This window comes from Aquarana catesbeiana, linkage group LG03 (assembly GCF_042186555.1).
Source record: "Aquarana catesbeiana isolate 2022-GZ linkage group LG03, ASM4218655v1, whole genome shotgun sequence".
Classification (NCBI taxonomy): Eukaryota; Metazoa; Chordata; class Amphibia; order Anura; family Ranidae; genus Aquarana; species Aquarana catesbeiana.
In genome coordinates, this window is record NC_133326.1 from 45453923 (window position 1) to 45481090 (window position 27168).

Sequence of the window (27168 nt, forward strand, 5' to 3'; positions counted from 1 at the left end):
AATCTATCTTCCAACTATCAATTAAATTCAACTTCCTTGTCTGTACCTATAATATAAAGCAAAATAGAACCATTTAGAGATATCTATTTTAGAAATATATATATTTGTGTGTGTAAAAAATCATCATTTCTTTCTGTAACTGACTGACTCTCTTTTCTGGGCAGACAGATTAGAAGATCTCTTCTCCCCCCTGACATCCTTATCCAAAACTGACATCTCCCCCCAGTCACTCTGTACAGTGACATGGAATATACCAAACCGGATCACTATTATTAATCACCTACAACCAATATAACAGACCTGTCTCCTCTCTTCTTCTTTAATTTAGTTAAAAACAACTGGAATGTCGCACTGGAGGCACACCAGGGTTCTCCAATCCCCTCTCTTCATTTGGTGATCCCCCCTATAGGGCGGTGCGGAGTGGTACGCTCCATTGAAATGCCTGCGCTGGGCTCCGGTGCGGGGGTCAGTCGGAGGAGATCGGAGAGGAGATCGGACCGGTCCTGCCGGAGGAGAGCGGAGCGGTCACTGCAAATGGTTCTAAAAATCCCTGTCCGTAGATCTGTAAGCCTGAGCCCCGAACACCAACCTACCCTCACCCATCCAGAAATGACCGGACCTACCGCCCTGAAGATGGAAGCCAATATCCTGGTGCTGGGGGCAGACGGAGTGGGCAAGTCAGGTGAGTGATGGCAAGGGGCACCTACCGTCATCCCGCAGGAGAGATTCTTCTGTATGAATGTCATTGGCTGATACTTCCTGCAAAAGTTACAATGTATCTAATAGTGGCCACATACACTTCAGCAATTATTAATATATTATCTGTCTATATATATATGTGTGTGTGTGTGTGTGTGTGTGTATGTATATGTATATATATATATATATATATATATATATATATACACACACATATATGTTATTATAGTTCTATACATTTAATATATTATTATATTTCACTATATATATATATATATGCACATATACATACACACAAACACACACTTATATATTTATATATGTTATTCTATATCTACATTTATATGTATATATTATTATTGTACCGGATTTATACAGGGGCAGCAGTTTGCGCAGCGCTTTTGAGAAACCTTTGTATTTCTTTCCCAAACAATCTCTCCTTATAGGAATAATCATTCCATTTCGATCAATAATTCGGATACCATTTTACATTATTGATCACACCTTTGTTTCCATCATGTACCCTTCCAAACTGGAAAAAAAAATATTGCATTTTTGAACAAAGTATCTCCGTGCTCCCAATCCATGCAAAATGATCAATACCTTTTTTTTTTTTGCCCTAAACATTCGATCCATAGTGGCCATATGCACGTTGACAAATGATCGATTTCCTTTTCTGATTGATCTCTCTCACTAGGAATAATCTATGGATCTGAGACACACAGGGGAGTGGATTTTGATTGATCTGATGCGATCAGAGGTTGATGATCACATCTCAGTTTCCACCAGTAATCTCATCATCTGATCAATCAAAATGTTATCATGTTCAGGAATAAAGTATCTCAGTGCTGCTGAAGTCAAACAATCAGTTTTCCACTCTGTGGTGGCTATGTACACCATGGAGTGTTTATGATCAATAAATTATCAATTTATTCTTCAATCACTCTCTTCTGATAGGAAAATTCAATCGATGTAGTGGATATCGGTCAGTAGTTAGGATAGCATATTAAAGTGTCGGTCGTATCTGTTTACACCATGATATTTCATAATCTGATTATCGTATTCATGAACAAAGTATATCGGTGCTGCCAATCAATGCAAAACGATCAATAATTTTTTTGCCCAGGACAGTTGACTTATGGTGGCCATATGCGCTTCAACGAATGATCGATTTCTTTTCTGTTTGATCTCTCTCAGTAGGAATAATCTATGGATCTGAGACACACAGGGGAGTGGGTTTTGATTAATCTGATACAATCATAGGTTGATGATCAGATCTCAGTTTCCACCAGTAATCTCATCTGATCAATCAAAATATTTAGGAATAAAGTACCTCAGTGCTCCCGATCAAAGTCAAACAAACAATCATTTCCACCCTGTGGTGGCCATGTATACTATAGGGTGTTTTTGATCAATAATTGATCAATTTATTTTTCAATCACTTTCTTCTGATGGGTATAATCAATCAATGTGAAATACATGGGGGGAAGTGGAAGTCGGTCAATAGTTAGGATAGCATATTACATTTTCAGTCCCATCTCTGTTTCTATCATGTCATTTCATAATCTGCTTCATCCAAATACGATCGTATTCATGAACAAAGTATCTCAGTGCTGCTGATCAATGCAAAACAATTGATAATTCTCTGCCCTATGATGGCCTTACAGACTTCAATAAATAAATAATTGATTTCTTTTCCAGTTGATAGCTCCCGATAGAAAAAATCAGTCGATGTGCCACGCACAGGGGAAGTGGATTTCAATGGATTGTTAAGACACAATCATAAATTATGAAATTAGCAATCCCATTTTTGTTTCCATCATGTAATCTCATAATCTGATCCAAATACAATCGTATTAAAAAACAAAGCATCTCGGCCCTATGGTGGCCATAAATTCGTTGATAAATGATCGATTTCTTTTTCAGTTGATCTCTTCCAATAATAAACTCTGATAAATATGCTACACACAGGGGAAATTGAATTTCATAGTTGCAAGATAGAGTTATAAGTTATGATCGTAAGTTATCGATCGCATCTCAGTTTCAAGCAGGCAACCTCAACCTGAGCGATCTAAATACAATAGAATTTATGACCAAATCCACTCCATGCAAAACAATCAATCATTTTCCACCCTGGCAAATCGTCTTATGGTAGCCATTTACACTTCAATAAATGATCAAGTTCTTTTGTGATCAATCGATGTGCCACACATGGGGAAGTGGATTTCGATCGATGATTAAGATAGAATCATAAGTTATCCATCGCATCTCTGTTTCCACTATATATTCTGATTGATCAAAATACGATTGTATTGATGAACAAAGTATCTCGGTGCTGCCCATCAATAATTTTCCACCTTATGGGGGTCGTACACGCTTTGATAAATGATTGATTTATTTTCTGCTCGAGCTCTCCTAATAGGAATAAACAATTGATCGTCAACAACACAAACTATTTGCCACACACAGGGAAATGGAGTTTGACTGATAATTGGCAGATACAATCACAAGTTATCCATCATACCTCTGTTGCCACCACGTGTATCTCTGTTTTGTTTTGATCGGATCACACGTCGTTCGGATAAAAAAAAAAAAAAGTGCACGTGGCCACCAGAAAACAAAAATTTGTATATATTGCATCTTATCGGTCCTTTAGCCCCCGTTCACATGGGTGTGATTTGTCATGCGGTTTGACAGTTCCAAAGTTTGGGCTGTCAAAAATGGAACATGCAAATAATGTGTGAACCAATCCTTAGTCTAAAAAAATACGTAATGGAAATGGATTATATTGAGAGGATGATGGAGACCCTCCTGGCACATGAATTGGATACATATGGAAAATGCCGTCAGGTATGGACCCCCTGGAGAACTTATAGGGAGTCGTCAGGAAATTAGAATGATTTATGGGAATTTAAGCAGAATCTAAATAAGACATACAGTGGAACCTCGGATTACGAGAATAATCCGTTCCAGGAGTATGCTCGTAATCCAAAGTACTCGCATATCAAAGTGAGTTTCCCCATTGAAGTCAATGGAAACGAAAATAATTTGTTCCACATGCCATTGTTCAGTGGCATGCAATACCGCATCCGGCCAGAGGTGGGAGGGCGCCGGAGAGTCTTGGAAATGGCCCGGAAAGGCCCGAGGACTCCATTCCTGAGGTTTGCCGGGGTCAGCCGAGCCCTCCTCGGGCCTTTCCATGCATTTCCGAATGGCGCCGATCGGCTCCGGCGCCAACCCCACCTCAGGCCAAACGCGGTACTGCACACGCTTTGGCCTAAATTGTGCTCGTTTTGTGAGACAACACTCTGTATTTTTAAAAATACAGTGCTCGTATTGCGAAACACTTGTTAACCGTGTTACTCGCAATCCGAGGTTCCACTGTAATAATCTTACAAAACATGATCTTTGTGTTGCCATCATGTTCCCCCATTTTTTGTTTTTGTTTTTGTTTTTGTTTTGTTGGTTTTTTTTGGTTATGTAAGCTTGTATAATGTATTTGTAAATTGACTGATTGTATGATTATGCCATTAATGTATGCATATTTGTCTATTTGTATAATAATTTTCCAATAAAATTAAGATTGAAGTATATAAAAAATAAAATAAAATAAAATAAAAAAATGCAGCCAGCTACTCTCTGGGTACAGATAAGTTGCAATATAGGGTTGCACCGATACCCGTGCTGATACTAAGCATTTGTGCAAGTACATGTACTCCTGCAAATGCTTTGATACTGAACCTGATACCTTTGCGATGCCATTTGAGCCCATACAAAATGAATGGGCTCAAATTGCACTGCAAAGAATCGCATGCGTTTGAACAGGAATGCGGTGCTGGGACAAGGTCATCTAGAGGCCCAGGGTGAACATGCCACATTGCGCCTGTCCTTAGTCTAAAAAAACAAACAAAAGAAAAAAAACGAATGCAGCCACCACATCTCAGGATGAAGGTTAATTGCAATATAGGGTTGCACCAATACCGGTATCGGTGCCGACACTAAGCATTTGTAGTTGTACTCGTGCAAATGCTCTGGTACCTCAAACTGATACTTTGCGGAGCGATTTGAGCCCATACAAAAAGTATGGGCTCAAATCACACTGCAAAGAAGTGCATGCGATTTGAACAAGAATGCGGTGCCAGTGTCCAGATGTATGAGCAAAAATCCCCTCCTCCCGAGAAAAACGAGCGCTAATCTGCATGCTTAGTGCAAATCCTTTCACAACACATATGCCCCTAAAATCCCTCCATCCCCCCCAAATTTCCCCTCCTAACACAAATTCCCTTCCTAAAAAAAATTTCCCCTCCTAACACAAATGCCCCCCAATCAGCACTACTAGCACAAATCCCCTTCCCAAAAAAATGTTCCCCTCCTAGCACAGATTTCCCCCCATATTACCTTTTCTAACATAAATTCCACATCCTAACACACATCCTCTTCTCCCATCTCCCCTCCCAACACAAATCCCCCCCAAAATCACCCCTCCTAGCACATCACCCCAAATTTCCCCTCCTAGAACAATTCTTACCCTCTCCCAACACAAATTCCCAGCCCCCCCCCCCAATCTCCTTGTGGTGCCGCCGAACCTCACATATTACCACAGTGCCCAGGGCAGCTATCCCTCCTGCCCACCCCTTGTCCCGGCCCTGTGTGATGCGATTGCTGTCCAAATTGCATGCGGTTTCCCCCATTGCTCCTGTGTGAACCCAGGCTTCTCATAGTGACTTTAGCCTGGATTCACACAGAAGCGGCGGGGGGAAATTGCATGCAATTCGGACAGGAATCTCACTGCATTCCTGTTCAAATCGCATACAATTCTTTGCAGTGCTGTTTGAGCCCATTCATTTTTGGATGGGCTCAAATCACTCCGCAAAGGTATCGGTGCTCTGTATCGTCGAGTACTCGCCGGTAAAAAAAACAGTATCGGTGCAACCCTACTGCAATATGTTACATTTTTGTTCTCGGGTGTAGATGCGCTTTATGCCCAATACGGCACATTGCCCTGCCGCTCTTTTGCTAAGGCACAGCCAACCTGCGGTTTTCATGCAGGACAGCTGTACTTTCCCATAGACTTCTATAAGGTCCTGCAGTTTTGGTGCGGTTTCAGAAAGCACGCCAAAACTCCTGCATGCTGTATCTTTGGTGCGCCTACTGAAAATGCACCAAAACCGCAGGACCTCATAGGAGTCTATGGGAAAACCGCACAAAACCCACGGGTTAGCTGTGCTTTGGCCAAAGCGCAGCAAGACCATATCGGGGCAGGGTGAAGAGCCAGGAATGTGCACCTATGTGTGTTCCTATTTCTCAGACCCCACTGTAAAATTGGTCACCATACACTGTACAGTTTCCTTTAGATCCACCATCAGCTATATAGAACAAGGGCCTGCCTGGCTGGACACTAATTGAAAGTATTGTTTTCTTTGGTCTGCATATTCCACAGTGTTGGTAAATCTGAGAATCTGAGAAGGACAATCGGATTGTATAGTGTATGGCCCGCTTTCCACTTTTCAGGCAGACCTCATCAGAAGCTCCATGTCAGTCTATAGGTAGCCATGACGTACAGTAAATGGACTTGTGTTCCTTTACATAAGATTACCTCCAAAAAAAAAAAAAGGGGAAAATGTCTGCATCCTTTTCCATTTTTTGCAACCTAAACGTGACAGATCGGAGGTAATCGAGTGTAATCTGACAATGAAGTCATCCGGACACCATTAGATTGAATATTGGACTGGAAAGCTCCGGGTGTTAAACGGAAACATTAGAAAAATGACCGCAGAAAAAAGACCAAGAAGTGGTTTGAGTCTGCCCATTTTTTTTATTTATACATGTTTTTGTATTTTTTTTTTGTTTGTTTGTTTTGGTATTCATTTATTTATTTTAACTTTTTGTCTGAGTATAGATCTAGGTTTGTCCCGAGCACATTGCAAAATAAATAAAAAAAACAAAACAGACCTTGATTTCTCCAAAATGCCATCCGTTCAGTTCAGCTCTGATTCAGCGGAGGATCTGTTCCCCCTAATCAGACCTGACACTGGGAACTGATGCATATTGAGGCTTCTAAATTTGGTCTGAACATCTAAACTTCAATGACAGCTGGTTACAAATAAAGATTGAAGTGGTTGTAAACCCTTTTAAAAAATACCAAAAAAAAAATAAATATGCAAGACAAAGGCATAATAATACCAAAAAAAAAAATCTGCAAGACAAAGGCATAATGAGCTAGTATGCATAGCACACTAGCTCATTATGAATTGCTTACCTGAGATCAAAGCCCCCACAGCGGTCCTCGTCCACCGCTCCGGTAGCCGATATCTCTCCGGGGAGTTATTTCTGGTATCGCGGCTCCGGCGCTGTGATTGGCCAGGGCCATGATGATGTCACTCCCACGCACGCGCGCGGGAGCCTCCGGTAACGGCACAATACAACCGAAGCAACGACACGTACGTGCCGTTGCTTCAGTTTGCTTAAGTGCGCATGTGCCGATGACGACGCATACAGGGGATATCTCCTAAACCGTGTAGGTTTAGGAGATATCCAGTGTAGCTACAGGTAAGCCTAATTATAGGCTTGCCTGTAGTATAAAGTGGTTGTAAAGGGTTTACAACCACTTTAACAAATGGGCAGCACTGTGGCTAAGTGGTTAGCACTTCCACCTAGCAGCTCTAGGGTTGTCAGTTCGAATCCCAACCACAGCACTACATGCATGGAATTTGCATGTTCTCCCTGTACCTGCACGGGTTTCCTTTCTCTCTCCAGAGACATGCTGGTAGGTTACTTGGCTCCTATCTAAATTGGCTCTAGTATGTGTATGTATGAATGTGAGTTAGGGACATTACATTGTAAGCACCTTGAGGGCAGGGACTGATGTTCATGTACAATAAGCACTGCCTAAATTGATGGCACTTTATTTATTACTTATAATAAATAAATACGAAAAAATAAATGTATTTAGAGGTAGAGATTGGTGAGGCAGCAGCAGGGGGTGTACACACACCCTGGAAAGAATTATACCCCCTAGTTCAGGGGTCTCAAACTGGTGACCCTCCAGCTGTTGAGAAACTACACGTCCCATGAGGCATTGCAAGCCTGACAGTTACAAGCATGACTCCCACAGGCAAAGGCATGATGGGACTTGTAGTTTTGCAACAGCTGGAGGGCCGCCAGTTTGAGATCCCTGATCTAGTTGCTTTCAGTGGATAAACGTGACCCATTCAAGTGAATGGGGCCAGGCTGCAAGCACGTGTAATGCACATGGTTGTAGCATGCTATTCTGGAGTTAAAAAGGGCCATAAGGTGATACAATGCTTGTCAACTGCGCTCTGAATGCAGCTCGCACTTCAGAGTGCATCACTAGGGTGAATGAGCCCTTAGGATCTGTGGACAGCGACGCTCACATGTAGTAACATATTAGATGAACATCTTTGTAGTAATAACATGTGTAGCAGAGATTTCAACCTCCTGTCCATAATTTTTTTACTTAATGTTGATTTTGATTCTCCTCCTTGCAGCACTGACAGTTCGCTTTCTGACAAGACGCTTCATTGGAGAGTATGGAGAGCTCGGTAAGTACACATTCTTTACATATCTGAGTCCAGACCATTATGAGATGTTTTTTATGACCATCACAAATTTACTGTTTTTTAAAGGATTAGTTCACCTTTTCAGAAAAAATGAAACGGTGAAGATCCTACACCAGTGATGGTGAACCTAGGCACCCCAGATGGTTTGGAACTACATTTCCCATGATGCTCAAGTACGCTGCAGAGTGCATAAGCATCATGGGAAATGTAGTTCCAAAACATCTGGGGTACAAAAGTAATTTTTTTTTTTCTGAAAAGGCGAATAAACCCTTTGAGTCCCCATTTACACCTGTGTGAATGATTGCATAGTAATACGCACCAAGAAGAATCCTATTATTAAAATAAATTCTATTAAAGCTGAAATGGGAATCTGCTGAATTCTACCCATTGCAGTACAAGGATTGAATACTAGTTTAGTCTGAGGGTGCAGGGAAAAGGTGTATTACTTATACTTGCTCCAGTGCTGTTCTCTTCTGCCCTAAACTCCAGGCCCTGTGCAGTCCCTCAGCATCATCACATGCAGTGCAGGGCTATAAACCCTGCATTGTACATTAGGATACGATCATGCAACCACGGCCTGAAGTGCCTTAGAGGCAGCAACATGGGCAGGGACCCTGCTGGAGCAAGGAGTATGGTATTACACCTTATCCCTGCACCCTTAGACCAAATCGGCATTTACCCTTGCAGTGTAGGGGGGCTGGGGGGCCACTGCAGGGTACATTGTGCCTAATTCTTAAAGTTCATCTTTAAAACAAATCTCCATCCTTTTTCTGACATTTGATATTTACAAGTAAAAATCTGTATTTTTTGCTAGAAAATTACTTAGAGGAGGTCTAGTGCTAGAATTATTGCTCTCGTTCAGACATTTGGGGTGATCCCTCACGTGTGGTGCAAACACCATTTACATATGTGGACGTGACCTACCACGCATGTGTTCACTACTGCGCGCAAGCACGTGGAGATGGGGGAACTATTTTATTTAATTACATTTTTTTATTTTTACACTGTCCCTTTAAAAAAAATGAAATTGTTTTTTGATCACTGTTTTTGCTATTGCAAAGGAATGTAAACATCCTTTACGATAACAATACAGCATGACAGGTCCTCTTTATGGAGAGATCTGGGGACTAAAAGACCCCAAATCTCTCCTTTACCCTTAAAAGCAAATGATCAAAAAAAAAACTTTTGCTTTAAGAAAAAAAAAGAAACCATGTTTACATGGCCCTGAGAATTGGAAGTGACACTGTGATGTCATGACGCCGCTTCGGTTCTCCAAGGGCATAGAGATGAACGGTGGCCATCTTGCCATCTCTCCTGCCACTTCTAAAAGTGGACCTAATTTTTTTTTTTTTTTTTTTTAATCTGAAAGCTCGCTGCCTAAGACCCCTTTCACACTGGACCGCGTCACCGGTAAAGCACTGCTAGTTTTAGTGGTAAAGTGCTGCTAGTTTTAGTGGTAAAGCGCCGCTAGTTTTAGCTTTTCGGCCGCTAGCAGGACGCTTTTAACCCCTGCTAGCGGTGGCAGAAAGGGTTAAAAGCGACTGTGTTGCTGTATACACCGCCCCCACTTCGCCCCAAAGATGCTTGCAGGACTTTTTCTAACGTCCTGCAATCGCACCGCTCCAGTGTGAAAGCACTCTGGCTTTCACACTGGGGAGGCATGAAAGGCGTTTTTCAGGCGCTTTACATGCGTTTTTTAGCGCTAAAATGCCCGAAAAACACCTTCAGTGTGAAAGGGGTCTGAGGGAAAAGAAAATACCAGGGTTATGGCATCTAGCTGCAGCCATCACCCCGGTATTGTCAAAGTCATGACATAAATTCCCAGTAAGGCGGTCGGCAAGTGGCTGAGTACAAAACAGAAGATGGATTGTATCCTTCCGCTTGTCCTCGCCATCAAATCAAAAGGCAGAGGTGATGTTTGCTTTTGTAACGTATGGAGGCATAACAAGACAAAATATCCAGTAAAAATCCTGGAATATGGGCTGCTAGTCTCTTTGTGGCTGAGTTCTCACTGATGTACATGAGCGCGTTGTGTTTTTATTGATCCTTCAGAATTAAAGGTCAACCTTTTGGTGAAGATTTTAAATAACCGTGAGAACCCTTCTGTAAACACCTTTTGTCTTTGTGTTGGGCAAACACACTTTGATATTTGAGAGATACAAAATACAGAAAATACAATGTATCTGTTACATCAAGTTGTTATACATTGTTGTATCTTATTGTGTTCAGTGTACTACATGAGCCTCAGTTCACACTATGAATCGCACAGGAACCGCACTGCATTCCTGTTCAATTCACGTGCGATTCTGTGCAATGCAATTTGAACCCATTCATTTTGAATAGGCTCAAATCCCACTGCTTCGCAGCAAAGTTGTGCATGCGCCAATTTTGGAACTGCACTGCTACCGGATCACATGGTCGTTTTGTACCAATGCGATCTGGTGCTGACAAGTGCAGTGCATTTACAACTTGCATTTGGTGTGTCGTTAAGATTGCACTGACCCCCGCTGCAGATCGCAAGGGCAGTGTGATTTGAATTCGGTGCGGGAAGTTATTTGTTTAAAAAAAAGTAGAAAAATGCTTAAAAAAAATGCATCTCTTTAAATCCTATGGAACTCTACACACCGGTCAGTGCAATGCACTGCAATGCAAGCTGCGGGCAGGAGTTTTTAGGCGAGGCTGCGGCTTTGGCCTAGTCCGCGGCGTCCGGCCTTGCGGACTAGGCCGAAGCTGTGGCCTCACCTAAAAACTCCTGCCCGCAGCTCCTCAGGACCGGCGCGGTGTCCATCAAAAAAAAAAAATAAAACTCGATTCGAATTGTGAATCGAGTGTTTTTTTTTTTTTTTTTTTTAAATCGCAGATTTTTTTGGGGAGAAAATCGCCCAGCTCATATATATATATATATATATATATATATATATATATATATATATATATATATATATATATATATATATATATATATATATATATATATATATATATATATATATATATATATATATATATATATATATATATATATATATATATATATATATATATATAATATTTTTTTTTTTTTTTTTTTATTATAATATAATAAGCACAGACCCTAGAGAGTAAAATGGCGGTCATTGCAATTTTTTATGGCACACAGTTTTTGCGCAGAGGTTCTTCACGTGCAATTTTTGGGGAAAAAATACACTTTAATGTAATTAGAACATATAATATATACCCCAATTTTTTGTATAATATGAAAGCTGATGTTACGCCAAGTTTAAAATTGCACGGCAAACTACGGTACTTAAAAATCTCCATAGGCGACGCTTAAAAAATGTCTCTAGGTTACCAGTTTAGAGTTAGACGTTTGCCGCGATGCCTCACATGTGTGGTGCAAACACCGTTTACATATGCGGGTGTGACCTACGTATGCGTTCACTACTGAACAAGGGGACAGGGGCGCGTTAAATTTTTTCATTTATTTTATAACATTTTTATTTTTATTTTACACTGGCCCTTTAAAAAAAGTTTTATTTTTTTTTATTGCTATAGCAAGGAATGTAAACATCCCTTGCGATAACAATACAGCATGACAGGTCCTCTTTATGGAGAGATAAAAAAATATTACATGTCTTTTGCTTTAGTAAAAAAACAAAACGTTTACATGGCACGGGAACCGGAAGTGACTGCCGCCGCTGCATGGTTCATGGTTCCCGGGCTCAGTGATCAGTAACGTAAGCCCAGCAAGCAGCGGTGGAGGGCGGGGGGGGGGGGACCTCTCCCGCCGCTTCTAAAAGGAATCACTTTTATCGGAAAGCCAGCCATCTGAGGGAAAAAATTATATGGTGTTATGGCATATAGCTGCAGTTTTTGAAATACTCAGACCAGCCCGTCTGGCACCAACAGCCATGCCACCTTTCTTCTCCATTCTGATGCATGGTTTGAAATTCAGCAAGTCTTCTTCACCGCGTCTAGATGCCTAAATGCATTGAGTTGCTGCCATGTGATTGGCTGATTAGCAATTTGTGTTACCAAGCGATTCAACAGCCGTACCTAATAAAGTGGCCAGTGACACTTTGCCCCCTGTGACATCATCGACCGGTGCATGCTGGCCCTCCGGCATAACAGACGGCTTCCCAGCCCACTACTTAGCAACCAGCTATATACAGTGTTTCACTTCCGGAGCGCCCACCGTGGATATACATCGCTACTTTGATGTTAAATACTGTTATGGCAGCAGATAGCTGCCATAACCCTGGTATTTTTATTCACTGCGGGCGGTCCGCTTTAAGATAAAAATGGTCTCCACGGCAGATTCGCCAAGATCACTTTTATGGCAGCAGGAGAGGTGCCTCCCTCCCGCCGCGTTCCGGTGGTCTCTGCCGCTTACCGGAGCCGTTGGAAACGGAGAAGATACGGTCCTGTGGCCTGATGGGCAGGAAGTCGAGTGAGGGCGTGATGGCCCCACTCGACTCTATGCCCTTTTTTTAAAATAACAAACATATCATACTTACCTCCACTGTGCAGCTGGTTTTGCACAGAGTGGCCGCGAACCTCGTCTTCTGGGGCCCCCTGGTGACTCTCGCGGCTCCTCTCTACATCAGATAGCCCCCTAGGAGAAGCGCTCTCCTGAGAGGGTTACCTTGCGGGCGCGCTCCCGAGTCCAGCATTCGGTGCCCGTAGCCGCCGAATGTATGACTCGACCCCGCCCCCGGTCATTGGATTTGATTGACAGTAGCGGGAGCCAATGGATGCGCTGCTATCAATCTATCCAATCAAAAGCCGAGAACCGGGCAGAGAGACAGCGCGTCCCCGTCGGATCAAGTTCCAGGGCTCAGGTAAGTAAAATGGGGGGGGGAGGGGTATCACCGCTCCAGGTAGGTCGACAAAGGTAAAAAACCTCTCCTCCAGTTTAGAAGCCCAGGTGCTGGCAATGCATATAGCAATCAACATCGAAAGAAGTTCTGGACAGCCGCATTCCAAAAAAGTTTTTGCCTTTTTATTCAAAAAATATTATCAAAAATACATGCCACAGCAGAGCGGACAAAAGAGCTTATGCGTTTCACACTTCAAACAGTGCTTAATCATAGCTTAAAACGGGGGGGGGCGTCACTGCCAGGTGTTTTTCAACATAGGATGCATTAAGGTGAAAAAACACAAAGGTTTACAACCCCTTTTAAGTGGTTCAAGGGAAGACAAAAAAAACCTGCAAAATGCATGAAAACTGCATGCAAAAATGCATTTAAAAGCGCAAAACGCACCGCAAAACGAGCAGAAGAAACACATCAAGCGCAGCCTCCATAGATGTGAACCTATTCATATAGAGACCTGTTGGGATGCAGATTTTCTACTGTACTGATGTCTTCATTAATGTCATTACTGCGGAGCGCACGGTACCCATCGTTCCCCTGTTTGAAACTAATGTCATAATAAAACTATTTTTAGATGATGCAGCTCATCTGAACTAAAGAAGCTGCCTAATTAACTTAGAAGCTGCAAGATAACATAATTTGTCTGAGTTTTACTTTGGAATCTTCTGTATAGCCGTAATGAAATAAAGCCAGGCTATTAGGATGAACAGAAGCAGATGTGGCTGGGTGGATGTTGATGTAGTCAAGTTGTCCCGAACACGCAAAGAAAGCTTTCATGCAAACCAAACACTCGTGCAATATTAATTCCCGTGGAGTGAGCTCTGTTGTGACCGCTCAAATGTTTTCTTCTTGCAGAATCTATATATAGCCACAACGTCTTGGTGGACGGAAAGGAAGTCATCTTTAATATTTGGGATTTTCCGTACTCAAAGGTGAGTTTTTATAGCGGCTTACCCAACTATTTTCCACAATGTAGGCTCATGAAGATTTATGGCGTGTACTTTGCATAAGGGAAAATCTTTCATCATATTTGTCCACAGGCCTACTGAGTTTAGTGACCCCTATTAACCACTTGACCTCTAGAAGATTTACCCCCCTTCATGACCAGACCATTTTTTTGCGATATGGCACTGCGTTATTTTAACTGACAATTGCACGACCGTGGGATGATGTACCCAAATAAAATTGATGTCTTTTTTTTTTCCCCCCAACAAATAGATTTCTTTTGGTGGTATTTGACCATCTCTGCATTTTTTTTTTTTTTTTTTTGCGCTATAAACACAAAAATACCATCAATTTAAAAAAACAAAACAAAAAAAACAAACCATGTTTTTACTTTCTGCTATAAAGCATATCTAATAGAATTAAATTCTTCATAAATTTAGTAAGGAAGGGGAGGGGGGATTGGACAAGGGCTACTCCAAAAATTGCCCTCGATCCCCAGTGATGGTTTAGGACTATCCCGGTACCCAAATATACGGTAGAACATTGATAAAAATAGCATTATTACACAATATACAAAAATTACAACAACAACAAAGTAATTGTTGCAGAAATCCATATGACAATAACAATAAAATTAACGATTGTAGAACCCCCACAGATATGTAGAGGCAGAGTGATGTGAGTGTAGACGTAGACCTCAACAAGTTTCGTGGCCAATGCCGCTTCCTCAGGAGGCGTCAACCAATACATCTATAAAGATATAATTGTAAGGTTACAGTAACAAAGAAATCTGAGATAGAGCTGTATTGCCGAAAGCATATTTGTTTTGGAGTATTAAACAAGGTACAGCATGAACACACAAATCCAGGTTCTCTCAGGGGAACACCAATTATGACCAAGTATGACCAAACACCAAGTATGAACACCAATTTCTCTCTTCCCCTAGTCAGTCCCATCCCCCCTGCAGTTAGAACAATCCTAGGGAACACAGTTAACCCCTTGATCTCCCCCTAGTGTTAACCCTTTCCCTGCCAGTGACATTTATACAGTAATCAGTGCATTTTTATAGCACTGATCGCTGTATAGTTGTCAGTGGTCTCAAAAGTGTCCAATTTGGCCGCCTCAATATCGGAGTCCTGCTAAAAATCGCAGATCACCGCCATTACTAGTAAAAAAAAAAAAATGCCATAAATCTATCTCTTATTTTGTAGGTCGCTATAACTTTTGCGCAAACCAATCAATATACGCTTATTGCGATTTTTTTTTTTTTTTTTTTTTTTTTTTTTTTTACCAAAAATATGTAGAAGAATAAATATCGGCCTAAACTGAGGAAAAATGTTGTTTTTTTTTTTTTTAAAGAAATTAGGGATATTTATTATAGCAAAAAGTTTTTTTAAATTGACGCTCTTTTGTTTATAGCGCAAAAAATAAAAAGAGGTGATCAAATACCACCAAAAGAAAGCTCTATTTGTGGGAAAAAAGGACGTCCATTTTATTTGGGTACAACATCGCACGACTGCGCAATCGTCAGTTAAAGGGACGCAGTGCTGTATCGCAAAAAAAGGCCTGGTCATTGAGCAGCCAAATCTTCCAGGGCTGAAGTGGTTAAGATAAAAAACCTTCTGACTTTACAACTACTTTAAGCCCCATAGAGACCGGCCGAATATTGGCCAAAATCAGCCGGTACAGTAAAAGCCGGCCCACATTCGGCCCGTGTGTACAGCTGCTTGTCTGACATGTGGTGACTGGCTTCTGCCGAAAGAGCATGCTGGAAAACCAGCAGCAGATCGGCATCCGATCAGCGCTTTCAGCCAAGGGCTGCGAGTGCTGATAAGTGTGTTCTAGCAGGAGAGCAATCATCCTTACAGAACACAATAGCACAGCAGGGAGATAGCTGTACTAACATTGTATAGTTAGTAGAACAACCTCCTCAGTTTTTTTTCGTGCACCCTGCTGGGTTGAACAAAAAAAAACGTAACGTGTGTACCAGGCTTAGGGATTTTCTTCCACTTTAAGATTGTTACCTCTTTATCAGCTAATAGCTATCCATACATGAACTAGTTTTAAACCTAGTTAGATTATTTCATACAGATCTGCAAATCTGGGATGAAATTGAAAAGATTTTTTCCCATGCTGCAATAAAAGCACCTTTTTACTATATAAAAAAAAAAAAAAAAATCTTAAAGCAAACCTGCACCTTCTCCGTGCAGGGAAAAGTAACAGATTTGCTTTATTACCCCCACTGCCCAGTAGCACCTTTGATGCAATCCCCCTGTTCTGTCAGAATCAGCGACCTGTCAGATTAGGTAACGGATTAGGAACGGACGTTCCATAACCTGCGCATGCGTTCCACCGCTACCAGCTCTGCTTATCTAACAGAACACTTGCAGTCAGAAAAAGCGGCAGCGGACATCTTACTACACCCAGCTACGCCTTGAATTTCAGAGTAATTTTACCAATAAAGTGAGCGTATATACAGTTCTGTAAAAAGGTATTTGCCCCCTTCCTGATTTATTTATTTTTGCATATTTCTCACACCTAAATGATTCAGATCATTAAACAAATTTTAATATTACACAAAGATAACTCGAGTAAATCCAAGATGCAGTTTTTTTATTATTATTTCATTTATTAAGGGAAGGGGAAAAAAGCTGTTCAAACCTGCCTGGCCCTATTTGAAAAAGTAATTGCCCCCTCCCATGCTGAATCACGAATGAACTGTGATTAGCCACAATATTTTGGAAAGCTGAGTTAAATTTCACTTGTCACGCCCAGGCTTGATTACTGCCAGACCCGTTGAGACAAGAAATCACATAAATAGCAACTGTCTGACAAAGTGAAGCACTACTAACAGATCACAAAAAGCCACACATCATGCCAGAATCTAAAAAAAAAAAAAATCAAAAACAGATCAGAAACAAAGTAATGTACATGTATCGGTCTATGGAGGGTTTCAAAGCCATTTCTAAGGCTTTGGAACTCCAGTGAACCACGGGGAGAGCCATTATCCACAAATGGAGAACCTTCCCAGGAGTGGCCGGTTTACAAAACTTACTCCAAGAGCATGATGACGACTCATCCAGGAGGTCATAAAAGAATCCAGAACAACATCTAAAGGACTGCAGGCCTCACTTGCCTCAGGTAAGATCAGTGTTCATGATTCAACAATAAGAAAGAGACTGGGCAAAAATGGCATCCATGGGAGAGTTCCAAGGCCAAAGCCACTGCTGACCAAAAAAGAACACAAGAACGCATCTCACATTTACCAAAAAACATCTCAATTATCCCCAAGACTTTTAGGCAAATATTCTGTGGACTGATGAGACAAAAATGTAACTTTTGGAAGGTGTGCGTCCCGTTACATCTGGCATAAAACTAATACAGCATTTCATAACAAGAACATCATACCAACAGTCAGACATGGTGGTGGTAGCGTGATGGTCTGGGGCTGCTTTGCAGCTTCAGGACCTGGACGACTTACCATAATTGATGGAACCAAGAATTCTGAACTCTACCAGAAAATCCTAAAGGAGAATGTCCGGCTATCAGTTCGTGACCTCCAAATGGTTCAAACAAAGCAAAATTAAGGTTTTGGAGTGGCCTAGTCAAAGCCCGGACTTAAATCCAATTGAGATACTGTATCCTGACCTTGCACAGGCCGTTCATGCTGGGAAACCCTCCAATGTGGCTGAATTAAAACAATTCTGCAAAGAAGAGTGGTCCAAAATTGCTCCACAGCAATGTGAAAGACTCATTGGCAGTTATCGCAAATGCTTGATTGCAGTTGTTGCCACCAAGGGTGGCACAACCAGTTATTAGGTTTTGGGGGGCAATTACTTTTTCACATAAAGCCAGGCAGGTTTGGACAGCTTTTTTGTCCTAATCAATGAAACCATCATTAAAAAACTGCATTTTGTATTTACTCGGGTTATCTTTGTGTAATAATAAAATTTGTTTGATCTGAGTCATTCAAATGTGACAAATACGCAAAAAAAATGATATCTGTGATGCTGTTTGGATGTTACATTTTGAAAGAAGCTGGACGTCGGCAGTAGGAAGGTGGTGGACGCCATGTTGGTATACCCCGCACTGCTCAGTGCTAAAGGTTTCAAAATTAAACATCCAAACAGCATCCCAGATGTTAATATACTATAATTTTATATGCTCACTTTATTATAAAAATTATTCTGAAATTCAAGACCTAGCTGGGTGTAGTAAGATGTCCGCTGCCTTCTTCTGACTTCAGGTGGTCTGTCAGATGAGCAAACCTGGTCCCAGTGGAACGCATGCGCAGCTGACGGAATGTCACTTCCGTTACCTAATCTGATGGGTTGCCAATTCTGACTGAACACCCCCTCTGCTCTATTCAGCTACTGTCTGCTGAGTGAGGAGTATATTTGGTACTAATGGGTATAAAGATGTATGCAACTCACTCCATGTGACCACACTGGGCCAATCATCAAGCACCAGTGCTGTCACATGAGTATAGTACATAGGACTGTGTAAGCTACAGCTTTAAAAGCTCATAGCTTACAAGGGGTGGATTCTCCTGCTGAATGGAGTGTCGGGGGAGCAAAGGAAAGGTATTTGGGACTGGGTGTTGAGCAGTTTTGTTTTTCGTTTGTTTTTTGTCCTGCATGGGAATTCTTTTGCCTATACCAGGAATCTGATTAGTTGCTATGATCATCCGCTCCACTATAGCATTATCTTTCATAAAACACTATGATTTAAACAATGGATTTAAACCCTGCAAACACAGATTATGATAAAGTATCAGTGCTTAGAGGCACTTGTGCACGCAGTCACATGACACCGACCACAATCTCGGTTAATACGTTACCAAACACTTAATATTTTACTACTGAAGTAGCAATTATGCTACTAGGGGTCTTACTCAATGACTTTCCTTATCCTACTTGATATTACAACATACAGAAAGTTATCACTGGATGCTTCCCAGAGACTGCGCTTTTAGCTGATGGAAAAACACAGCTGCTTTAAAACATCTGTACCAGTGTCTGATCATGAATAGAACGCCAAGGGAGATAAGGAGAACTAGCCACTAGGCTGCTCTTATCTGAATGCAACTTCACAAAAAAAAAGTTAAATATTTTCCATTTTGATCAGTGATTGAGGAATGTGCTGAATTAAGCAATTGGAAAATTGTATTAAAGCAAAGGATACAGACCAGTATTTAAAACAAAAAAGCGCAAAAAATGTGCAAAAAGAATAACCTTATTGCAGCCAATCAGAAATCGCCTTTTCTTTGACCATGATTAACTAAGTTTGCTTTTTTTATAACTACAATATATATCATTTCTGTGCCCCTAAGGACTCATCCACACGGGCGTAGTCCTACTTGTATTGCAAACAAACTGGCATATTTTAGACCCCTTTCACACTGGGGCGGCAGGTCCGTTAGCGGTAAAGCGCCGCTAGTTTTAGCGGGGCCTTACCGCTGTTATAGCGGCACTTTTCGGCCGCTAGCGGGGCGCTTTTAACCCCCACAAACAGCCGAAGAAAGGGTTAATAGCGCTCGCTTTGCAGTTGCTTCGGCATTCATTTCAATGGGCAGGGGCGGTGGAGGAGTGGTGTATACACCGCTCCCGCCCCGCCCCAAAGATGCTGCTTGCAGAACTTTTTTTTCCCATCCCGTGTTTTCCCGTCCTGCAAGTGCACCACCCCAGTGTGAAAGCACTAGGGCTTTCACACTGGGGTGGTTTGAGAGGCGCTTTACAGGCGCTATAAAACACCTTAAAAGTGCCTTAGTGTGAAAGGGGTCTTAGTGTCTGGGAGCCCCCGGTGCTGCATACAGCCGCCCATAGACATGAATAGTTGTAGGTGGCTGTAGACTGTCTGCATTCAGGGACTTATGTCTATGTGCATGCATCACTTTATGCAAGTAGCAGTGCTTACCTACGGGCAGCTGCTTCCAAGCATCCACATCTGTGGGTGGCTGTATGCAGTACCAGGGGCTCCTGGGCATTAAAATATGCCCGTGTGTTTACACTGTAAAGAGGGATGTGTCTGTGTCCACTAACAGTCATGTAGCTAGAGATTTAGGTAATAAAAGATAGGAACCAAAAAATCTCATTGGTTAAAGGGAACTTTCAAGGCACTGTACAGTTCTAAGCAGCAAAACACAATTAAAATGAACAAAATTAATTAACCATTATTCATCATTAAAGTGATTGTTATGACATGTTGACATGTTATACTTGCCTCCTCTGTGCAGTTGGATTTGCACGGAGCAGCCCAAATCCTCCTCTTCTCGGGTCCCTCTTCTGTGATCCTGGCTCCTCCCTCCTGTTCAGTGCCCCCACAGCAAGCAACTTGCTATGGGGGCACCCAAGCCGAGACACAGCTCCCTGTGCCCATTCAGACACAGAGCCCTGACCTTGCCCCGCCCCCTCTTTCCCCTGATTGGCTAGCTGACTTTGACAGCAGCAGGAGCCAGTGGCGCCGCTACTGTGTCTCAGCCAATCAGGAAGGAGAATCTTGGGTGACTGAGACACTCGTGGACATCGCTGGACAGCGAAGAACCTCAGGTAAGTGTTAAGGGGGCTACGGCACACAGAAGGCTTTTTATCCTAATGCATAGAATGCATTAAGATAAAAAAAAAAAACCTATCTTTACAACCCCTTTAATATTATACAAAATCATGTGTCACATTCTCCCTCTAATTAATAGTTTACAATGATCAATGCAGCACTTTGACACACAGAAGTCCATACACAGTCTATGATGTGAAATGATACTAGATTAGACTAGTCCTTTTAGTGTTGCATGACTTGAAAAATCCAGGCTTCTTCAGGGGAAAATTTAGGAGAGTAATATAACAATAATAATATAAAAATAATAATAATAGTAAATTGTACAACATCAAATGATAAAAATAACAATCCTATGTTTTACACACATACACAGCTTTAATCGCATATTTACACTTACCACATTAATTAAAAACCTAGAATAACATCAGTCGTATCCAGCGCTCCAAATCACCACCAAGGTGGTTTGGAATTTTGATTGAAAATTTTTGGTTCCTAACGTTTGGATGTGTGCATATGGAATGTGGCACCGTATTTGTACCCCTAAGATATTACTGTTTCTGCCTTATAGATTTAGGTAATACTTAGAGATAACTAATATAGAACTAGCTGAAAAACTTTTTATTTTTTTTCATTTTGGATAGAGTAAGGGAGGGTTATAACCCCTGTCAGTTTTTTTTTTTTTTTTTTTTGGGCGATCTATGTCCCATTGGGGAGATTTCCCTTCACTTCTGTCCCATAGCCAAAACAGGAAGAGAGAGGCAATCCCTCCAAAATGAGGGAATCCCTGGTTGTCACCAGAAGTAGTGTCTTTATTGGAAGGTTTCCCCACTGTTATTCTGGGAACAACCCAAAATTTGGGATTTTCTCACTTTCATTTGTATTGATAACGTTAAACAGGGCAAATAGAGGGTGAACTCCCGAACGGCGGGCACTGATAGCAATAAAAACCTGACAGATTTTCTAGTCCCTCTCCACTCTATCCAAAACTTTAGAAAAAAATTGCCTTCAGTTATACTTTAACTTTTGTCCATACATGGCAAAATGACAGTGTATATGAAAAGACCACCCAAGACCCACTGATACTCACCTTCCTATTGATCACCTTCCACTCCTTCCTCTGTCACAGCCAGCACCAGAATGCCCGATTGTTGGAGCTTAGAGGGATCGATGGTGCCACTCCCTCCACCATGTGACCGTGCTCGGACCTAGTGATTTGTTGGTTGACCTGAGTGCTGTCACATGGAATGAGGTCACATGTTCCCCCATATCTGTTAGTACCAGGTATTTTGTGCTGGCTATGGTAGAGTAGGATGCTGAGGAATTGCTGGGGAGTCAAGTAGTTTAAGTGGAACTTCACTCTCTCAATCAACATTGACTAGTTTTAATCCTCGCTAGTGTTAGAAAATAAATAGTGAAGTATATAATATTTACTTGTGTTAAACTTTTTTTTTTTTTTTTTTTAACATTTATTCAGTTACTTCCTGGTTTCCAGGCCTAGGCAAACTATGTCATACATCCTAGATGCCTTCAGGACGGGAGGAGGTATTTTCTCAACTAAGCACACCCTCCTTTCAGCATGCCTGAGTTAAAGACAGATAGATTCCAGGAAGTAAAATGCTACATTAATCATTAATCTGCCCATACTCAAGATGGCCACAACCAGAAATGCTAGGGAGCATTTTTCAAAGTGATTACTCAGCAAAATATAGCATGGGGACATGAATGGATGGGTGAGATTGCTTTGAATATTAAAAATTAATTAAATAGCATTTTTGGTTGGTGGTGCTCATAGTTCCTCTTTAAGTATGTGGGTTTTTTTTTTTTGGGGGGGGGGGGTAACAGAGGGGGAAAAAAAGTAACTTTGGTCAAAATGCACTATCTGCTCCTTATCAGGAAAGGTTTTATTAAATCCATTAATCTCTATATGTTAAAATGCTGTTGCTCTTAATTGACTTTTATTTTCTAAATTGCCATAGGAGCCAACTGAAGAAAGCTGCGCAGAGGAGGAGAAGCGCATTCAGTGGGCTGACGGCTTTGTCTTGGTTTACAGCATTTGTGACCGGGCCAGTTTTAACATTATCTGCCAGACTATCCAACTCATCAAAGCCTCCAAAGACTGCTTAGGACCAGAGAAACTGCCCATAGTCATTGTGGGTAATAAGCGCGATCTGCACCACCTACGAACTGTCTCCAGCGAAGAAGGGAGGCTTTTGGCTTTGTCTATGGACTGCGAGTTCTATGAAGTTTCAGCAGCCGAGGCCTACCACGGTGTTCTTATGGTTTTCCATGGCTTGGTGGACAAGATTAAGGAGTCCAAGCTGGTGACCAAGAAGGGGACAGGAATACGAGGCATTGTGAAGAGCATGTCCGCAGTGTTTGCAAGGAGGAGAACGGACTCCCTGTAATATCTGAAATGCTTGGCAGACGATGACACATGACATGACTTCAACATCTGCAACATCTTCTGTTTTACATTCTAACCATCTGACTTGGTGGTGGAACCGACATGTATTTAGAACTGCCTACCTGAACTTTTTGTGTTGCTCTTTTAACACATGAACTAAATGGTTTACTTAACAGCTTCTAAAGTTGTCGCAGTAACTTAGAAAATGAGGAGTGAAATTAAAAATAACCCCAGCTTATCACCGTGACTCTGCTTTTGTGTGATAAGCTTCGCCACACATTAAGAAGATCTAAAGAGTCTCCAGCTTTCATCTGTTCATTATCTCCTATCAGACATGTCCGCTCTTGTTGCTGCGTTCTTTCAGCTTTGCATTCTATCTCGAACTTTTGGTTTCATCATGTGGCAGATCTGCACAGTAGTGAAAGGAAAGAGTCTATCAGTGATTTACCATTGCTTATTGGAATGAATGTAGACATATTACTGTCCTGGCATTGTTTAGGTGCTCTTTTGTGTGTTCACAAGCTCCTTGGCTGTGTGCACTGGGAGGAATGCATTTTTATGAGGGTCATGGAATGTGTATAGCCGACATTCCATGCTGGGACAATACAGAAGCACCTCATTGCTAATTGCAGAAATCACAATAAACAGATCCCTGTGCTCACAGCAGTTAAGCCATAAAATGAAGTAGTTCATCAAAATCCAGGAATTTTGGGTGTGAGGAGCACACACGTTCTGATCTCAGTCAAAAACATAAAGACCTGTGATGATTTTTTTATTTTTTAGCCTTTTGGACATTCGTATCCAATTATAATGCATTATAGATGAAGTCTTAAAGGTTTTGTAAAGGTTCAGATTTTTTTTTTTTTTTTAGAAATATAACAAACATGTTATACTCAGCCCCGATCCTCCTCTTCTCTGGTCCCTCTTCTGTGACCCTGGCCCCTCCCCACTGTTCAGTGTCCCCACAGCAATCAACTTGTTATGGGGGCACCTTAGCTGAGTCACAGCTTCCTGTGTCCATTCAGACACAGAGCTGTGGTTCGGCCCTGCCCCCTCTCTATTCTGATTGGCTAACTGACTTTGACAGCAGCGGAAACAATGGCGCCTCTGTTGTCTCACCTAGTCAGAAGGGAGATTCCTGGCCTCTCCTCCCTAATGAGTGTCCCCATAGCAAGCTGTTTGCTGTTGCATCCCCGCTCTCGAGCCGCCTCTGTGTGTCTGAGACACAGAGAGCGCGGCTTGGCTTGGCCCCGCCCCTGCTCCCTTCTCACTGGCTGTGTTTGACAGCAACAGGTGCCAATGGCTCCCCCTGCTGTGTCTCAGCCAATGAGGAGGGAGAGACCTGGGAGAACTCCTCCTGCTCCCTTCTCACTGGCTGTGATTGACAGCAACAGGTGCCAATGACTCCCCCTGCTGTGTCTCAGCCAGTGTGGAGGGAGAGACCTGGGAGAGCTTCTGCTCTAGTGCACATCTCTGAATTGGGCTCAGGCTCAGGTAAGTATAAGACAGTAACAGGGGGTCGCTGCACACTGAAGGTTTTTTACCTTCATGCATAGAATGCATGAAGGTAAAAAAGCCCTCAGCATTTACGACCACTTTAAATACACTTGGTGCCTAATTATCTCTTTTTTGGTCGGCACAGAGCAATAAGAATTGCCAAAAGATTTTCCAACCTGGCAGCTTGGGCCTCATTCACACTGCAAAAAAATATTGGCCGCGGCAAGAATCCAGTGAATTCCTGTGGCTGGATTCACAGGGGGGGGACGGCAAATAGAGGGGCGATTATCTGTCCCTAAGCACAGGTAATTGCTCCATGTGTGATTACATCCAAACACTGACAGCAGCATTGCTTCTTACAGTCTCAGTGGCTGCAGCTATCTGCATCTACCCTATCTACCCTCAGTGTCAGCTACCTCTCTTTGCATATCCCTTTTCTGGCTTTCAATTGCCAATGAAAATAATTCAAAATACTACTGACAACATACAAAGCCATTTACAGCTCCCCAGCTACATCAAAAATCTTTTCTTAATACATCACCCACACCATCCTATCTGCTCTTCCTTTGCTCGTCCCTAGGACTTCTCCCAAGCCCTATCCCATTCCTTGGAACTCTCTACCCCAATCTGTCCAGCTGTCTTCTACGTTGTCCTATTTTAGGCGATCCCTAAAAAACTTTTTTTGGAAAGCTTACCCTGCCTTCCCCTACCAACTGAAGTTTTAAAGTGGTTCTAAAGCCATTGCCTTTGCCGAGCCAGGACCCTTCATCTCCTACACACTAGGACGGTGTGTATACAAGTGATACCACCTGGAATGGTAATTACCTTGAAAAGTTAACACAGTGCTTTACAAAATGAGGGCAGGCAGTACAATTACAAAACAATACAATACAATACAGGAGGGATCAGAGGGCCATGCTCGTTAGAGCTTACAATCTGGGGGGGGGGTCAAGTGATACAAAAGGTAATAACTGTGGGGGATGAGCTGTTGAAGAAAATAAAAGTACAATTGTTAGGTGTGGGCAGAATAGGCTTCTCTGAAGAGGAGCGTTTTCATGGAACAGAGAGAGAAAGATAATCGGACAGATTGGGGTAGGGAGTTCCATAGATGGGAGAGGCTCTGGAAAAGTCCTGGAGGCGAGCATGGGAGGAGGGGATGAGGGAGCTAGAGAGCAGGAGGTCTTGGAGGGAATGAAGAGAACGATTAGTTTGGTATTTGAGACTAGGTTAGTGATGTAGCTGGGGGCCAAGTTGTGGATGGCTTTGTAAGTTATTGTTAGTATTTTTAATAAAATTTGTTGGGTGACTGACTATGTAGAAGGGGGGTGTGTCCATTCCCTGCTCTTAGGTCTCAGATTACAAGTAGCTCCCTCCTGTAAGCTGTGTAGAGTGTGATATCAGATCCCCGCCCCTTGCCTTCTCTATTTTAGAAATAGCCTTTGATCTATGTACTTTGAAGTGCTTTAGAGGAGAGAAGGCTGCAGATAAATAGGTACAACTTTTTAAGGCGGTTTCGTTTTAGCTCTGTTTATTATCAAAGGCCAGTCACTTGACAGGGTAAATGTAATGCCGCGTACACATGATCAGAAATGCCGCCAGCAAAACTCAGATGAGAGCTTTTTGTCGGCCGTGTGTATGCTCCATCGGTCTTTTGCTGGCGGAATTCCAGCCAGCAAAAGATTGTGAGCATGTTCTCTATTTTTCGGTCGGGAAAAGTTCCTATCTGAAAATGCATTCCTCTGTATGCAATTCGGACGTGCAAAAAATCACGCATGCTCGGAAACAATTTGACGCATGCTCGGAAGCATTGAACTTCATTTTCTCAGCTCGTCGTAGTGTTGTACGTCACCTCGTTCTTGATGGTCGAAAGTTCAGAGAACGTTTGTGTGACCGTGTGTATGCAAGGCAAACTTGAGCGGAATTCCGTCGGAAAAACCATCCAAGTTTTTTCTGACGGAAATTCCGATCGTGTGTACGCAGCATAAGGATTTACAACCACTTTAAGACCCCCCCACTGTGATGTCTACCTTATCTTCAGGGTAAGGGGAAATAAAGCGATAATTAGTCTATGAATATTGTAAGCCTTGTAAAAAGAAGCCACACCATTATTTTGTGCCATATTTTCTTTGTAATGGTAATATTTTTGCATTCTGCAGTTATTGTGAATTTCAGATGAGCAAACATGTCTTTTATCTAATATTATTGGGCATTTTTTTTCAAGATAAATTTGATGTAATAAAGGTGCACAGTTATTGCTGTAGATAAGCAAAGCAAATATGTTTTATGAGAGCTATGATGCTTTCCACTGATAGCGAGTGTTCATCATATTCCATCACAGCACTGCCTTCATTTAATACATAAATCTGTGAAAAAAAAAATACGTCAGGTGTTATTGTGTCAATTCAAATGTACTGCCAGTGTCCCCACTATGTAACCTGTATATTATTTTCTGTGTAAAATATATTATGTACATTATGATTGTATATTTGTACAGTTCAGAGCTCTGCTATTATATCTGTATTGCCTTCCTTTGAAAATAGAAAAGTATATGTAAATAGCAAAGTAAAATCTATTTTAAATGGTTTGTATAATATATACAATATATCAATAAATATTCTTTATGTGTATAAATGTA

General features: G+C 41.8%; 1 protein-coding gene across 1 annotated transcript; it reads left to right on the forward strand.

The window, feature by feature from the left end:
- Nucleotides 1–423: 423 nt before the first annotated feature.
- On the forward strand, nucleotides 424–27168 carry LOC141131323 (ras-related and estrogen-regulated growth inhibitor-like protein). Its single transcript, XM_073618457.1, has 4 exons — nucleotides 424–682; nucleotides 8208–8261; nucleotides 13988–14064; nucleotides 22609–27168. Exons 1-4 carry the CDS (start codon nucleotides 439–441, stop codon nucleotides 23035–23037), a joined length of 804 nt encoding a protein of 267 aa, XP_073474558.1. The 5' UTR covers nucleotides 424–438; the 3' UTR covers nucleotides 23038–27168.

Coding starts and splice junctions, on each gene's coding strand:
- LOC141131323 (XM_073618457.1), top strand. CDS start 439: ATGCCTGCGCTGGGCTCCGGTGCGGGGGTCAGTCGGAGGAGATCGGAG. Junction 683..8,207: donor AGACGGAGTGGGCAAGTCAG/GTGAGTGATGGC, acceptor TCCTCCTTGCAG/CACTGACAGTTCGCTTTCTG. Junction 14,065..22,608: donor GGGATTTTCCGTACTCAAAG/GTGAGTTTTTAT, acceptor AAATTGCCATAG/GAGCCAACTGAAGAAAGCTG.